We start from the raw sequence: 16,491 nt of genomic DNA on the forward strand, positions 1-16,491 counted from the left end.
AAAAGCCACAGCCAATGCAGCTACTGGCGGCCTAAATTAAAATAAAAGTCTGGTCTTATTGATGAAAGGTTAAAGATCAAATAAAAAAGAAATACATCAGGAAACAAAGCTTTGAGAGGGGATATACAAAAGATGGCAGAGGCCTGCAACACAAAGACATGAGAAACAAGGTGAACAAGGGGACCTTCCTTGGCCATTCTGTTGTCAAAGAAGTGCAGTGTGCCAATGACTGTGTCATTTACCTGTCTGTATTTTTTTTTCTTTGTTAGCATTGTGTACACAGGACGTGGCTTGCTCCTCAAGAGATGTGCTGGCTTTGTGAGTTATCACCCACTACCCTTTTCTGCACAGAAACTGAAGAAAATAAATATCTCCACTCTGTATGCCAATTCTTTGTTGCACACCTGGTACAGAACCCAGTTTTGGGACAACAATATGACAAAACTATGAGGCTTTCATGATGCAGTTGTAATCCCAATGCACCAATGGTTGATTTTTTTCCCACATCTTTCCTCCACAGCACTTGTTATTTGTCAGCTGCCACAAGGACAGGGTTTACAACCAGCCTGGTCTCCTCCCCATGTTTCTGCTCTGGGCACCACCAGAGGACACAGTGAGGATGTCTGCTCTTTCCAGACGAAATAATGATCACCTGTGACTGAGAAACACAAAGGAAAGTCTGAGGGATGCATGTGGAGACAACCCAGTACCAAGAGGAGCCGCTGAAGGCAGGTCAGGAACTCTTGCTTTTTGGCCCCTTGTCTCTGCAGCACTGCTGCTTTGGTTTACCTTGAGGCACTTCCAGCACCTACCCTCTCCCTGTGACCGATACAGGGTCACAGATGCCTAAACAGTAGGTTTTTGAGCTGTTTGAGGAGGGGATTATCTCAAAGAAACTCCAAAGAACAAACTGGAGAGTGGCAGTAAAAATTGCGAGTCCAAGGACAACTTGCTGAGTTTCAGCTGGAGAAGGTGCCAGCAGGCTGATGTCTCTCCTGCAGTGAGACTCCTAGCTCTAGGGGCTGGGAGGAGGTCAGATCAAAAAGCATCCATTGTCTTTGCCACTTTGAGTGGAGTTTTTATTTTCTTAGAGGCACCTTCCAAGGAAAATGGATGGGGTGTTGGAGGGAGCAGTGGAGAAATGCCAAGCCAAACACCCCTCCCCAACATCCCCACCAATTTTTAGGGTATTTTTTCCATCCTAGGAGGAAAATTGTGTTTTCCAGCCAGCTCTATTCGTGACTGATTGTGCAGAGCTCTGCTAATGGGCTATGCCAAGCTGTGGTCACCCTACAGAGCTATTGGCAGGAGAGGTGGCAAGTTGGAGAGGACTACAAGAGAACTCTGCATGATATTTTTTGATGAGCTGATTATTCAGAAATTTCACAAGAGCTGAAATACATCACTCTGTTCTGAAACTCACAGCCCTGCCAGCACACAGGACAGCATACATGAGCAGCAGCGTTTTTCCTTCCCAGTGCTGCTGGCCTGTGTTAAGAACCAGATGCAGGAATGGGACAAGGCTTTCCAGGAGCCATCGACTGCAGTGACAGCAAGAGATGGGGAGTGGATAGGAGGACACACAAAGCTGAGATAGAAATTGTTTAGGTATTTTCATGATGTTCCCTCTGTGTGTATTTGGGCTTGAAAGCTTTTCATTAGCTCCCCAGCTACTAGGGCATTATGATTGTTATTGCTTTACAGCTAGGATGTGAGATTTCACCCACATACCACTGAAATTTTCATTTCAGGGGGTCTCAGTCCCCAGCCATATTTCAGAATGCAGTCACAAGCCAGGAGGTGACCTTGACTTTCCCCCATTACAGCCAGGAGTCTCCATCTTAGATGTTGTCCTGAGTCTGCAGCCAAGTCAGACTCCCATAGAGACCAAACAGTCATTTTCCCTTCTCTGCAACATTAATTAAAACCACACCACCAAGTTATTTGTGCACAGGATCAGATGAGAGCCTGATACCTGAGGGGTGGGGTCCATGTGTGCTGGGGGAGCTTAGAAGCAACACAGAGATTATTTGTGAAATACTGCACAAAGACTTCAAGGACCTGATGTGGCATGTCCTGAGCACATTGATCTGTTCAACACACAGACCCTTTTGAGCTACCTGGGGTGGCTGTGGCTGTCCTGTGCATCTGCAGCAAGAATGATGCAGAATTTCTGGAAGTCAATAAAGGCTTCATTGAAAGCACAGTAGAATACCTGATTGCTTTAGGGCAAGCAGATTTGCTGCAGGACAATTCATCATCTAAGCTGCCTTTCTGCACAAATAAACTTAGTTGTGTCCAGATGAGCACACTGGTAAACCAAATAGGAATGTGCTGGGTACCTGGGACCTTACACAGGACAGCATGGGCTCATGTTAGTGTTAAAGTCTTCAGAACCCATTTCTAATGTTTTTGCTGGCCCCAAAAATGTACATGTGTAAGACGATGACTTCCAAGTGGCCTTGAAATGGGACTGGACACCTGGGCTGCCTGGGGTAGCAAAAATGTGGTGCATGGACTGATGATGTCCCCATCAGATGTGTGTTCCCAATATCCTGGCTCTTCTGCCATGGGACTAATCATACCCTAGACCACTCTTCTGCATTTTCTGTTTCAAGGCAGGCAGGGAAAAGAGGTCATGTGGAACCACATTGTACTCCTAGCCTAGTCCTACTGAAGTCAATGGAGAGCACTGTGGCTGAACCACAGTTGTTTTGCTAATGAAAATGGAGGCACACAGGCACAGGCACTACAGCCCCTAGGAGGAATTGCTTGTGCCTACCAAATAGATTTGCTTGCACATAAGGACAAGGAATGAGGGTCTGAGCCATGTAACACCAAGCACAGTTAGCTCTGTCCTATTGTGAAGCCTCCCCGTCAGGACCACTCCACTTGCACCATGTCCATCCACTGCACAGGCAATTTTTCCAGTGTTTTCTGCTTTTGGTGGAGGAGTTCAGCACTCTGCAGGGCCCTCCAGTTCAACGGCAAGCCCTGAATGCGACCCCTAGTGAGGGCAAGCTATGGAGGTTAAAAAGGATGAAGTTGGTTACAAAGTCTATCAGTGCCTTCAGTACAGCATTGCCAGCGGCTGTGTCTTTGTAGTGCTTTGCCTGCAGAAGACCAAGACTAGAGAAAGTGTATGAATGATCCAGGCACCACTCTCAAGGCTCAGGCCTTAAATAAGGAGTGTGTGTGTGTGTATGTTTACTCCATATGCTGCTGCAGGATGTCGTGTACTTCATGATCTGCCTTCTCTAATCTCTCTTTATCTCTCACTCCAATCCTTTCTCATGTTCCCCATTTATTGCAAATTCCCTTTCTAAGCTGGAGTGAAGCACATAAATACTTTCATGCTGCATAAACAGGTTGTTTTGTTCCTAATGCCACAGGAGTGTGGTGGTTTGGGTTTTTTTTTTTTTTTTGACTGGGACCTTTAGTGCTGTGATAACGGCCTCCTCATTTACACAAATGAAATCTTCCACACAGCTCAGCACTCATCTGCTCGGCAGCCCCCCTGCAAAATGGTTGGCGCAGCGCCTGCCCCTCCCAGGCTGCAGAATACAGATTCTTCCACGCTTAACAGGAAGCCATTGAGCATCAGAGGTTTGGAAATACCTGCTGCTCAGGCTTTTCTTTTAATGCTTCCCTGGCAGCACAGCCATTGTCTTCCTTCTATGTGAAATCACAGCTACGCTAAATATTGCTGTGCAAAAGGACAACCATTGGCGTTAGCCCATGTGCCGGCATCTTTGACCATCCTGTCGCCCTGCTTACCTTCTCCTCTCTCTTGCTTCTTGCCCCCAACCTTAATTTCCTGTTTATTCAGCACTTGTTTAGGGCCTGAAAAGCACAGACACTATCAAAATAGACTTTTCATCTTTGCATGGAAAAAGAAACAGCATTACAATCTCCACAGTTTTTAAAAGGGCTACTAGAAGATAGTGGTAGTCACATGGGGTTAGAGTAAATCTTTGACTCAAACTGGCATTTTTAGGAGCAGAATTTTAAAAGCACTACAGCAAAATCTAGAATCAAACAGCAGTGATTTTTGCTTTAGTGTTTATATTTGACCAGCACAAAGACTTCAAAACAATGAATTCCTCTGCAGTATAGAGCAGAGAGAGACTTAGAGGAAATTATGCGGTCATCCATTGCACATTTTCATGCTTCTCAGGTCAGGTTGTAACTCTTTGGTACAGACTATGATGGAGCATTTTTATTTGTTCTGGACAGTGTCCATATTGTGTTGCCAGACATGCAAAGCACTGCCAGGCTGCAGTTTGGACCTGACCTTGACCTCCTCAAGCTTTCAGGTAGACTTTGCAACCCCCTCAGCATGGCTGTTGCTGAAAGACTTGGCACCTTTTGTTTTCCATCCCAAGTTCAAGGGACATAGAAAGCTTGGGTTATCACTTCCCCACAATTCAAGAGCAAGCTTACGAGTGCTTTTTTTCATGATTGTTTTGCAGACTGATTTCTTCTCTCTTCCATCTGTTGTTTGACTTCTTTTCCTTTATTACATGTTGGCAATCAACAGCTAACCCATGGCAGGCTTCTTTCTGTGCAGGGTTCCAAACACAGCATTTCTTGCTGAGGGACCCTTCCACGCAGGCGGCTCCTACTCGTGTTGTTTGCTGCTGGGAGCAGGACATTTGTGCCAGTCTAACCCTCAGGCGATTGCTGTCCCCTTAGCAGCTTTGTATGTTCATTGATTCACGGAAGTGTTTTGCAGCACCTGAAACTCCAGAAGCATTGTGAAAACGCATTAAAAAGAACAAAGAAAGGGAAGGTCTTAAGAAGTGTCATATTTCTTGTTCCACTACCTTACCTGACAAAACAGTTGCTCTTTCCAGGTTTATCTTAGCTAGTCTGTACCAGAGCCTGGGGTTGTGTGCATTGCCATACTGCTAAAAGATCTAATTTCTCTATGATATAATAGCCCACATAAAATAACCACATCAAAAAAAAGCACAACATGCAGTAAAGACTTTGTAATGTACCTAAACACAGTAGCAACCTGATTGTGCCAGCACTTTATTTCAATTTAGGCCAAGGGACAATTTAAGAAGATTCATTCCCAAGTACACATTTCAGGAATGGATGAGATACTACTCAGAACAATATTTTGAATCAGGGCTGTTAGTTGTCTTAGCTGAAATTCAACCTTGATGATTTCCAAAAGTCCAATAAAATTTTTCATGGAAGAATCCTATTTTTGTAAAACACAATAAAATTGTTCAGCTGCAGCTCCAGGGCCCACTGAGCACTGGGGAGCGAGGGTTTTCTTTCTGAGGAGTTTCATATGCCATGGGATGTTTTTCAAACACTTTGTTACCTGAGAAAGATCAAACACAACAGAGAGTTACACATAATGGTATCTTTGATCTTTGTTAGTAGTGCAAAACGCCAGGCTGTTTGTTGCTAATGAGTTAGGTGCTCATTAGTACCTTCCAACGGGGAAACACTGACAGCGACAGGCAAAAGGAAATGTTTGGTGTTAAACCCCCACGCAGCACATTTCAGCTCCTGTTAGAACCTGTCTTAGGAAAAGGAGAAAACCCTTGCACACAACTCTTAAAATTCTGTATCACAGCAAGAAAGAGAAGCATGTGTTTCTCACCTGCTTTTGCAATAAAGTTCCCTTCCAAATTATCCTAATGTCTGCATTTTACATTCTGCTTTTCATTCCTAGCTCACAAACTACCTTCCAAAAGAGGTCAGGATCATCTCACAAACCCCAAATCAACAACCAACAAACAAAGCGAAGAAGCCACTTCTATGATGTTCCTGAGTAAGACAGTAAGACAGCACAGTCCCCTGCTCTGTTGATGACTAGTCATAGGAATAAAGGATTAGAAAGGGCATCTTGTGTCATCAAATCTAGCTTCTTAGTCTTCAGATCAATTTTGCTATAATAATCTCAATGCAAGAGTCCTTGGGACACATGATCTCTTATATAAGCTCCTGCAAATGCTCTTTCAAAATCATCATCTTCTGTATATCCTCATCCATCCTGACCCTGCAGTGGTCATGCAAGCAGTGATTTGGGACCATCACACTGAAGATGCCACCAGTCTCACACCCTGGAGAACAAGTGTGTTATTTCTTCCCATGTCTGCTCCATTTTTTCTTTTTTTGCATCTCTTGGTGGTCCATCCCAGTAAAAAACCTGTAACTGGCACCGTGACAGACATGCTAGGTGTTTCTGAAGCAGAGAAATAGAAATGCTGGGAGCCTGACAACTGCAACCAACTGCATCTGGGAGAACTGCTTGTGAAATGCCTGCACAAACTGCAATTGTTACTGCAGAGTTATCTGGAGGTTTGTAGCTGCCCCATGTGCTAACCAGACAGGGCAGCTGGGTTTATCCCTGCTCATACCTGTCCTTTTGTGTAAACACTGACATCCTGGCAAACAAAGCCTCAAGTATGCTCAGTCCAAGTTGTTTCCAATGTCCATCACTCCCTTCCTTTTTCAAATAACTGCTTACTGGAGTTGTTAATGCCTTTCCACCTACACAGCCTAGATACCAAAACTCACACAAAGGCAGCTTTTAAGCTTTGAGGTCACGTTTGAGTTGCTGCTTAGAGTGTCTCTCTGGGCAGTTCTATTATGCAGCAGCTACAGCAATAGGGTAACACGATACAAACCTTTGCTAATAACTGACCATGAAGTGGGCTTTTTGCTTGATATCTTCAGTTTTGTACCTTCGCTTCAGAGCATGTTCAGAGCTGGCTTCAATACTCAGAAAATTATATCAGCTTATTAAACACAAAGTTGTTAACCAACTGCTAGACGAGGGCACAGCCTCCGAACTTGTTTCCTGGGGCTGTGTGAGGCTTGGAGCCTCTCTGCTTCTGCGGCTTTAACTCCCCAGCCACCCACTTCTTTGTTTGATTGTCTTTTCTCACTGAAACATATGCTTCCCCTTTCGATGGCATTTGTGCAACAGTTTCCATTGTATGCCCCTCTTGACTGACAGTTTGATGGCAGCCTGTAAACTACTTGGCACCTGTTTTGCAAATCTGCTTGAAGGAGGGTCTGTCTGCTTAGTAAGTGCATCCTTTTGCAGCTTTGGGGGCAAGAGATTAGCACCATTTTAGCACAGGTTTGGGTATAAAAGTGCTTGGCCACAGCTGATATTATCCTTATATGAAGCTCAGGACTGTCCTGTACCTCAGCTCTTTTATCCCTGGTCCTGGGACACAATGTCCGTCTGTTATGCTTGGCTTTGTTTGTTTTGATCTCCTACAGAGTGACACACACAAAACTTAATGATGAATCAAGAATGGATCAGACTCAAAATACTTGATATTTGACAGACAGCCCAGGTAAGCATTCAGGCTGCTGGGTGTGCAAGTTGAGAGAACATCTGGCCCTCTGTCAGCTTTTTTTGCTAACATTATCACATTTGATGCTTTGTCTTTATGCAGTACAACCTTGTCTGTGTCTCCTGCCGTGATATTTCTACTGTGGCTCTAATTACAGGATCCAAGTAGTGCTGTATGGAATTCATGTGCTCTCTACAACTGAATTAAATGGCCACCTATAGGGAATGGAAGTCCAGAGAACAAGGTGTATAACTTTCAGCACAAGTACTAGTCACAGCCTCAAAATAGAGCCCTGAAGTAGTTGTGAGAATGTTGTTATGTTTATGCTGGCCTTCTACTAGAGGAAGGCATTTCACTTACAGGCATAGCTAATTCTACAGCAGCTTTGTTGACAAAGAGTAATCATATGCTTGAACCAGAAAAATAATCAACCTCCACACTGAAGCTGCAGTGCATTAGCACACCACATTTATTTGAAGAAGCCTTTTGCCCTTCTAGGGTGGGTATTACTGCTGTACACAGCCACTGCACTTCATCTGGCTGTTTGTATCTTCCCTTGAAGAGATAATTTAATTCCTGTGCATAAACCTCCTCCCTGCTGCAGAGGTGGTATGTCTGGGTGATTTTCACTTCAAAAATACCAGCAAGGGCCAGATTATGTTTGCCTGTTGGATTTCTGTTGATATTAACTCTCCTTGGCTTCTACTGAAGTGACAAAGATTAGTTTATATGTACTTACTGCAGGAAAAAGGGAGAGGTTTGGGTGAAAAACATAGACCCTGTGATCTGATTCATCTATTCTTTACTACTTCCAACTACTTAAAGCATAATGTCACACTGAAGTGCACACTTTGAGCACTACATTCCCTCCTGACAGATTGTTATGATGTTTTCCAAGGTCACCTTCACAAAACACATTTCTTTTGAAGCTTCTCTTTCTCTGTCAGGTCATAATAGTTTCACACAGACAAGCAAACCATTAGGTCCTGCTTTCTAATTAATAGTTCTTGGAGACTTCTGAGTGGAGGATATCATTAATAGCACTTAAGTCTGGAGTGCAGAGAAATCTATAGCTGATTACTAGGTTGTGTATTTACTTAGGTATAATTTGCAAACAGCTCCTGCATGCCGTTATAGAATAGAATAAACCAGGTTGGAAGAGACCTTCAAGATCATCGTGTCCAACCTATCACCCAACACCACCTAATCAACTAACCCATGTAACCAAGCACCCTGTCAAGTCTCCTCCTGAACACCTCCAGTGACGGTGACTCCAACACCTCCCCGGGCAGTCCATTCCAATGGGCAATCACTCTCTCTGTGTAAAACTTCCTCCTGACCTCCAGCCTGAACTTCCCCTGGTGCAGCCGGAGACTGTGTCCTCTTGTTCTGGTGCTGGCTGCCTGGGAGAAGAGACCAACCTCTGCCTGTTTACAACCCCCCTTCAGGTAGTTGTAGAGAGCAATAAGGTCACCCCTGAGTCTCCTCCTCTCCAGGCTAAGCAGCCCCAGCTCCCTCAGTCTCTCCTCATAGGGCTTGTGTTCCAAGCCCCTCACTAACTTCATTGCCCTTCTCTGGACTCGTTCCAGCAAGTCAACCTCCTTCCTAAACTGAGGGGCCCAGAACTGGACACAGGACTCGAGGTGTGGCCTAACCAGTGCAGTGTACAGGGGCAGAATGACCTCCCTGCTCCTGCTGGCCACACTGTTCTTAATGCAGGCCAGGATGCCATTGGCCCTCTTGGCTGCCTGGGCACACTGCAGGCTCATGTTCATCCTACCATCAACCAGCACCCCCAGGTCCCTCTCTGCCTAGCTATCACCCTACTTACAAAGTGAAGTTCTGCACCCAAGGAGTCCCTGCCTGCTGTACCCCTTTTCCCTGCTCCCATTCTCCATACCAGAGTCCACAGCATGATGTATTTTCTATGACTGCATAGTGATTCTGCTTACCAATGGCCTGCCTACAGTGGAGGAGCATCTATTGCAGAAAATATCTCTGACTGTGTTGTCACTGTGGCACCCATCCAGAATACCATCTATTCTGTGGTCCATAATGCAGGTACATCATCTTCTGAGACAGGCTGTCCTCACTGCATGGCATGTATCCCAGACCCACTCTGTAGATCCACTCTAAGGCACAGCCATTATTTTGTGGTTTTATCCCATTTAATGTACTACAAATGATAGGGGGGCTTTTCTCACAGTAAAGCAGCCAAAGAAGGGTGGTGTCATACTTGTCCATATTTAAGGAAAGTGATGGGATTGCTCTGGTGCTCACTCTCATACATGTATCATGGATTTTCAGAGGTGCAAGCCAAATTGCCAGCTTACATTCCCTATGGTCAGCTGCTGCTAACAGTGGTAGTTTCCCTGCTGAAATCAATGGTTTTCACGTATGATGAGATTTTGGTGTAGAAGAGGCATCTGTAAGGCAGGATGAGTGCTCTCAAAGCCTTAGATTGTCTCTTTTTCAGTGGGCTCTAAAAAAAAAATGAATAAAATTCATATTCTCTGACAAAGCTGAAGAGACTGCATTGCCAGAATAGGGATGAAGAAGAGGACTGACATCAGAAATCCTGCACGACGGTGCAGCCTGCATCATTTGGAGAGGTTTTTAAATGAATTTTGCATGTTGAATGACACAAAATACTCAGCTAGTTAAGCAATTAAAAGCTACTGAATATTTGTAACTCAAAAAGCACTAGGCAACAGAACATCACTGTCAACCCCTTTATGCAAAGGGACATTTTGACATTGTACTTGAGACTGACTGCTTCTCTAATGGTATAAAAGTAGTTCTTCAGTTACACAGATACTGGGAAATCTTCTGCTGATACTTGTGCAGCCTGGTTCTTTCTTCAGAAACAACAACACAGAGGAAAACTGCCTTTGAAGACAAAAATTCTTCCTATACTATCTGAAGGTTTGTAACTCTCTTAATCTTTAGCCTTTTTGCCAGTATGTGCAATTTAAAATGCACAAACCGGGTGATCAAAATGAAACCAGACTATCAAAATATCCAGCTAGTTAGGAAGTTTAAAAGGTGCATCTGAAAATACATGCCTCCAGAGCCACCCAAAGTTCTGCTGAACTCTGGCTCTGCAGAAAGCACTGGGAGCAGAGCCTGCACCTGCTGGGGTTGTTCAAGAAGTGACAAGTCCTTCTAGTGAGCTGGGATATAGTAGTGTGGGGACATGCAGTGAAAGACCAGAAACATGTGCAAAACACTCACTGATTTTGGTTTCATCCACTCCAGGCAATTGTACACACAAACTATTTAAGGCAAGCAAACTTAGCAAGACTAAATGTGTTTCTCCTCTTTAAGCAAGTGATTGGATAGTTGTGATTATCTAGGCACTGGTGTAAAAGCACTAAGCTGTGGCTACCCAACTGGCCAAGAATGATCAGCAACAACAAATGCAGCAGGGAAAGAATCAAGAGCTTCTTGCCTTGCTCAAGTATTTCTTAGGGAAAAGAAAAGTCATTGCAAGTTTCTCCTTAATCAGGTAGTCTATAAATGCAGGCAAAAGGCTCTACTGTACCTAGTCAAGACATACAGAAGTTGTGACAGTTGGTGAAGAGCTTGTGATAAATATAAGGGAAAAGTCTGAAACACAGCTCAGTCTGTCCAGGCTCATCTAGCTGAGCTGGGCTTCTTTGAACAAAAACACTGAAGTATAACGCATAAGGCCTTAAAAATGGACATTTATTTGCCCCAGAACAACCACATTCAGCTCTTTCTGACTTTCTCTTTGCTGCATTAAAAGAAAAAAACAAAAAAATCCCAACACAACCTCAAGTCAAAGAGTATCCAGGTAAACTTACAAATGGCAAAATAAAACCTTTGTAGGTGAAAAACAAAAACAGCTTCAAAAAGGGATGCATAGAACCTTGTTAATTTGCCAAAAGTTTTCAATCTTCATCACTTCAGAAGCAAGGTTAAGAGAGTAGATAAAAGTTGAGAAATTCAGAAAGTGCTCAGATACAGCTTTAGAAGAGCCTTAAACTTCAGAAGAAAACAATGTCAGGGAGAAGAGATTGACAGTGACGTCTTGGGAATCAAAGGTTGGAAGGACTACCTGTACTAGGCAAAATACTCACATTATAATGATGGCAGTAAGATTTAATTTACCAGTCTGTTCTAGGAAAGGTAATGACCTTACTATCATGGGTACCTTATCAAGAGGTCATCCATGCAGACACAGGCTGATTTATTTTCATAATAAATGGAAATAAAAGCCCAGCCACATGAATTTGCTTGCAGGAATGAATTTGTACCATCTATCCAGATTTGTGTTTCATATCAGAAGAGCCTAAGAACATTTTACTGATATGTGAGGATTTAATTCCAACCCCTTTGAGAATCTCTGCCTTTCAAATTCAATTCTAACCAGATTAAAAAAAAAACAAACCAACTCCCCCTAAACCTTACCACATATACAAAGGGCAACATCACCACACTGGAAGTGGGGTGCATCATTTTATCCTCATTACTGTTCATCTGCTGCTGTGCCATAGATGAAATACTAGTTAATGCCTCTGTTAGGAGAGAAGAGTGCTTACATGTGCATTACCTAAGGATATGCTCTTTCTGGCTGAGTAATTAATTTCTGAGAATCATACTTTTGTGAAGGTGAAGTGAGTGTCTAAATACAAACCCAGAAGTCCCTGTGGAAACTTGACTATGTAGTCCAAATTCTGCTGCTCCAAACCCTGTTGCTCCCTAGGTCCCAGATGCCAAGGACAGTTTCCTTCACATATGGGAATGATGTGTGTTTACACAGCTTTCTCTGTGCCAGTCCACAGAAGGGTTGGCACAGCTAATTTGACTGGAGAAGACATGAGCATGGTCATCATGGAAGAGAAAATGCAAGGAGTTTGATCACCCAGCCCAAATGGAGATGAAAGGATGGCACAGGAGATGAGAGCTGCCATGTAAGTGTGCCATGTGCACACTGTGTAGTTTAGCTCAAGATTTCTCAAGCTGGGCTGCAAGCAGTGAGTCACAGGCAGAGAGGAAAGATATTTATGGGATTTCAGTTCTTCAGAGCAAAAAATATAAAAGTCAGAAATGACAGAGAAATGAGAGTGCTGGATGATGGCAAACAACATATGGGGAACAGGGGAGAGGGAGCTTTTGGCATCATTGCTGCAGCACACATCCCAGCCTAACTCATATTGATCTCCGGGGGCCAGTTCATTTCTGCTGGAAGAATCTGGCTTCTGGGACTCCAGGTACAAAATGAAAACCTCTCAATTTCTAGAGCACCAATGTTAGTGTTTGCCAAGTATTTTCTCTTTTCTATTCCTTCCTTGCTTTTAGGGCTAGTGGAAAATTTAGCAGAACAGACATATTTCCAGCAGGCTTAATTTTGAAAGTTGAACTGATCAGATCATTTAAGTTCTAACAGATGAAGTCAGCATTTGCTTATCCACTTGAGAAGCTGAATTCTGCTGGGACTATGCATATATAGGTGCATATGTATATCTTGAGTATACATAGACACAGAGTTTTCAGCTCTTCACAGAGGTACCTCTGTTGTAAAACCAGAGGGAGGTTATAAGATTTTAGATGTACCTCTTCAGCAACTGCTTATGATTCTGATTTCCAGCCACATTCTTTTTTGCTGTCTGGAAACCAAACGCTCTGGGACAATGCTGATCTGTTCAGCCACCATTGGAGTGCCTTTTGGAAACAACACAAACCTAAATCTTTAATTTCTTTTGTTCCATTCTACATACTCCACCTCAGTCCTCAAGAAGCCTGTGGGGCCTTGAACTGTTTTGGGTGCTGTAGGAATAAGTCAACATGTAAACCATTACCTTTAATTTTCCTGAAAATACTTCTTCAGAATTGCTGCTTCAGCTGCCATTTCTTCCTCTGTCCTCCACTTGTCAGGGGAATCCTCTTTGTCATGTTGTTGCAACTTTTTTGAAGGGAGAAGGAAAAAAAAAAAGGTTTTTTGATATATCTTTTTTAGTTTCAGTGTCAAATTCAGGGCATGAGTCTATGAAACCAATTTAACTTTTCCACATGTCTGTGGGATAGAGGTACCAGGTGATAAAGTGTTGAAGGGTGAAGGTTACTAGTTTATAGAGTGCTGACAGTAGTTAATGACTCTGATGGATTTATGATGATAATTCAAGGTGCCAAGGCAAATGATAGGCAGCGACAGAGTTCAACCTTTGTGAGCTGATGGTCAGATACCTTGGAAGTCTTTAATGCAAAGCCGGTAGGTAAGGTAATAGGCTAGCAAACACACTCAGGTGTTTTGAAGTGCCCATTACATCAATGAAGTGAGCTAGACAGAAGCTTCCTGGACACCAGGTCAGTAATTCATGTAAAATTTTCTTTCTGGCTTTTCCTCTGCCCATGGTTCCACCTTTCTCATCAAAGGCCTATTGTGATAACGAGGCCCTGTTTTAGCTGCCTCCCACTGGCAGTTTGTATCAGTAGTTTTCAGAAGAGATACATTCCCTCCCTGCATGCAAGTGATTTGTCCTTCCTTGCCCTTGCTGAAAACGAAACACATTCCCTGCTCTAGAACCAAAATCTGCTATTTTAAGTAGAACTATATTTCACTGATGATTTACCAAGGAAAAAGATAAAAATTATGTGAAACAATTATATATTTTTTTAAATCTAGTTTGCTGAATACACACACACACACAAAATATATTACAGACATGATTATTTCAAATGCATCCTTTACCTCTCCAAAAGGTGAGAGAAACTGATAGTTTTGCTGCTTTTCAGAAGGGAGTTCTCTTTTACAGTAAGTATGTGTCAGCAGTTGAATGACTATTGGTACACTTGTACATGTGTCAAGGAATGCCTGATACTCAAGGGAAGACTACATTTACAAACAGGAAAAACATTTGCATCAATGACTTAAGTATTGAGATTTCTAGTATGTCTCTACACAGAACAGACTGTATTAACAGCATCAGGGCTTCTGAGGAACGTTACAGCATTGACTTCTTGTTAATGTCACCAAGTTGGAAATGAATGAATTTATACCTTTAAGTCCTGGACAGATTTTAGGACAAAAAATGAAGCAGTGAAAAAGTAAAGATGAAGCAATACTGAACCTGCTAAGCAAACTGCATTGCTGTATATGGCATGCTTAGCAATAAAATAGGATTGTTAGCATACATCCAACTCACAAATACTTTTATTTGCGCTGTGCTTTTCCTAGTCTGAATTTTGCTGCCAGCTATAGGCCTATGTAGTTTTACATTCTGCAGCACAGACTTCTTCCTGCTCAGCAGATGAAGCTGCATTAGAAAGCCATTTCCTTTCATGCCAATACAATACAGTAGCTGTAGGCAAATTAAAGTGTATTACTCTTCGACTAGTAGAGGACTAATCTTCATTGTTACATTAGCTCTAGGTGTGTTATAAATCCATCTGGTAATAATGCTAGAGCACTTCAAAAGCCAGGAGTTGGTACAGTGCATACACTGTCAACACGAATCCTTTGTGTGAATGGGCCTGTTCTCACCCACTGTACACATGTATAAGGTATGTAGGTATCACAGCTGAACTGGCAATGAGAGGGAGTTATAGGAAACAGCATACATCATCCTGTACTTCCTCTGGACTGTGAGCACTTGCACTTCTCACGAGGATGCATCAGGACAGGCCAAGTGGTGGTAAATAATTGCCTGAGGTGTGAGCTGTTTTTCTAAAAAAGCAATGTCTTGCTCACTGGAGCATCAGGACAGGATACAGCAGGCAACAGCTAGAAGGCAAGAGAAAGCGTCTCCTCTTCCTCATGGACTCCTTGCTTAAGCTGCAAAAAGTGCGTTTAGTGCTGTTGTCCCTTTCTGCACAACTCAGGTGAGACCAGGCCCCAGGAGGAAACTAGTCAAGTCAGGATTTGACTTGTGGTTTTTATTTTCATTTCCCCTGTTCAAAGAAAGTGAACAGTAATAAGGAAGCATAACTTGAAGGGGCTGTTCTTGTTGCCTAAATTAAAGCTGTGTGAAGTTGCAGACCACAGTCACTTCTCAAAGCTGACAAAGGAGAAGGTTTCTTTTGCTACACAATTGCTAACCTTTAAAAATAATCAATCCTTGACTTAAGGTTAAAACAGATATATGGGGAACAGTAATGATTTTTGAAACTTGCTTGGAAACCTAACCTACCCCAGCCCTGGCTGTTGGGCACACAGCCCACATTCCCACATAGCGAGACCCAGCCCAGCACCAAAGCCTTGCCTTGCTCTGCGCCAGCAGGTGTTTACACCCTCTCACTCTCAAAAGATGCATCCACATTTTGTGGACATTAGGTATGAAAAACAACAGACTGTAGTTCGAAATCACTGCCAGAGCTGACATATTCATTGTTCAACTGACTTTTAAAAATCTACTTCAGCATAAATTTGCTATGTCTACCAAAACCCAGTCCCAGGACTATTTCAAAACCTCTTCAAACCTCTTACTGTGTCAGTAATTTCAGAAGTGCAGTAAGCAATTATCACCCTAGTGCCACTTAACTTCTGGTACTATCTAACCACTGCAGTAGAGATTTGGAAATCTCTCTCTGGTGGCTGTCTTCTGTACTACCATCATCCTGCAGCTCCAGTACAAGCCAGACCATACAGATACCCATTTTGAAGCACAACAGCTTAATTATGGATAACCTTGCTAGGTGATGTTCTGGATGCTAAACGTCATGTGCCTTCAAGATCAATGGTACTAGTAAGAGGAAAACAAATAAATTAAGGGCTGCTGGTATCACCTCTAGCTCAGACCCTCTACATTCTGCAAATTAATGGAGGTTGGAAAACACAATGGAGGCACATTCATGCCTAAATCTGCCCAGTTCCTCAAATTTCATAGCACCTACTAGTGGTCTCCAATGGTGCCAAGATACTTTGGTCACACATCCACGGTTTGGTCTCACCTGGTTATTTCCTGTGTTCTTAAGTGAAGCACTTTTCAATGAGGTTCACATCTCAGTGTGAAGGCCTCTATAAGCAAAAGCTGTGTTATTCAAACTTTTAAAAGTAATTCCTAAAAAGAGGCTAGGACAGTCTCCATAGTATTTTGGCTGAGCTGTAAAGCTACTTTCAGGAAAGAACACCACACGTATTTCAGTATTAAATGGTATTGATTTAGAATCCAGGTGGGAAACAAACCTAAGAGTC

General features: G+C 43.0%; 1 protein-coding gene and 1 long non-coding RNA gene across 4 annotated transcripts in view; one reads left to right on the plus strand and one right to left on the minus strand.

Moving 5' to 3' along the window:
• Positions 1-317: 317 nt before the first annotated feature.
• Positions 318-16,491, plus strand: part of LOC137449105 (uncharacterized) — a 33,322-nt gene continuing 17,148 nt past the window's right edge. Inside the window, exon 1 of the long non-coding RNA XR_010989313.1 lies at positions 318-732. This is a non-coding gene — a long non-coding RNA (uncharacterized lncRNA). The remainder of the gene's footprint in view (positions 733-16,491) is intronic.
• FHIT (fragile histidine triad diadenosine triphosphatase) overlaps positions 4,104-16,491 on the minus strand; it is a 640,545-nt gene continuing 628,157 nt past the window's right edge. For all 3 annotated transcript variants that reach the window (XM_068154236.1, XM_068154237.1, XM_068154238.1), the window contains 2 exons: positions 13,160-13,263; positions 4,104-5,338 (listed from right to left, as the gene is read on the minus strand). In XM_068154236.1, coding sequence (XP_068010337.1) covers positions 13,162-13,263 — 102 coding nt within the window. In that variant the 3' untranslated portion in view covers positions 4,104-5,338; positions 13,160-13,161. The remainder of the gene's footprint in view (positions 5,339-13,159; positions 13,264-16,491) is intronic.

This window comes from Melanerpes formicivorus, unplaced genomic scaffold (genome assembly GCF_026170545.1).
Source record: "Melanerpes formicivorus ecotype bairdi unplaced genomic scaffold, bMelFor1.0.p_v2 SCAF_28, whole genome shotgun sequence".
Taxonomy (NCBI): Eukaryota; Metazoa; Chordata; class Aves; order Piciformes; family Picidae; genus Melanerpes; species Melanerpes formicivorus.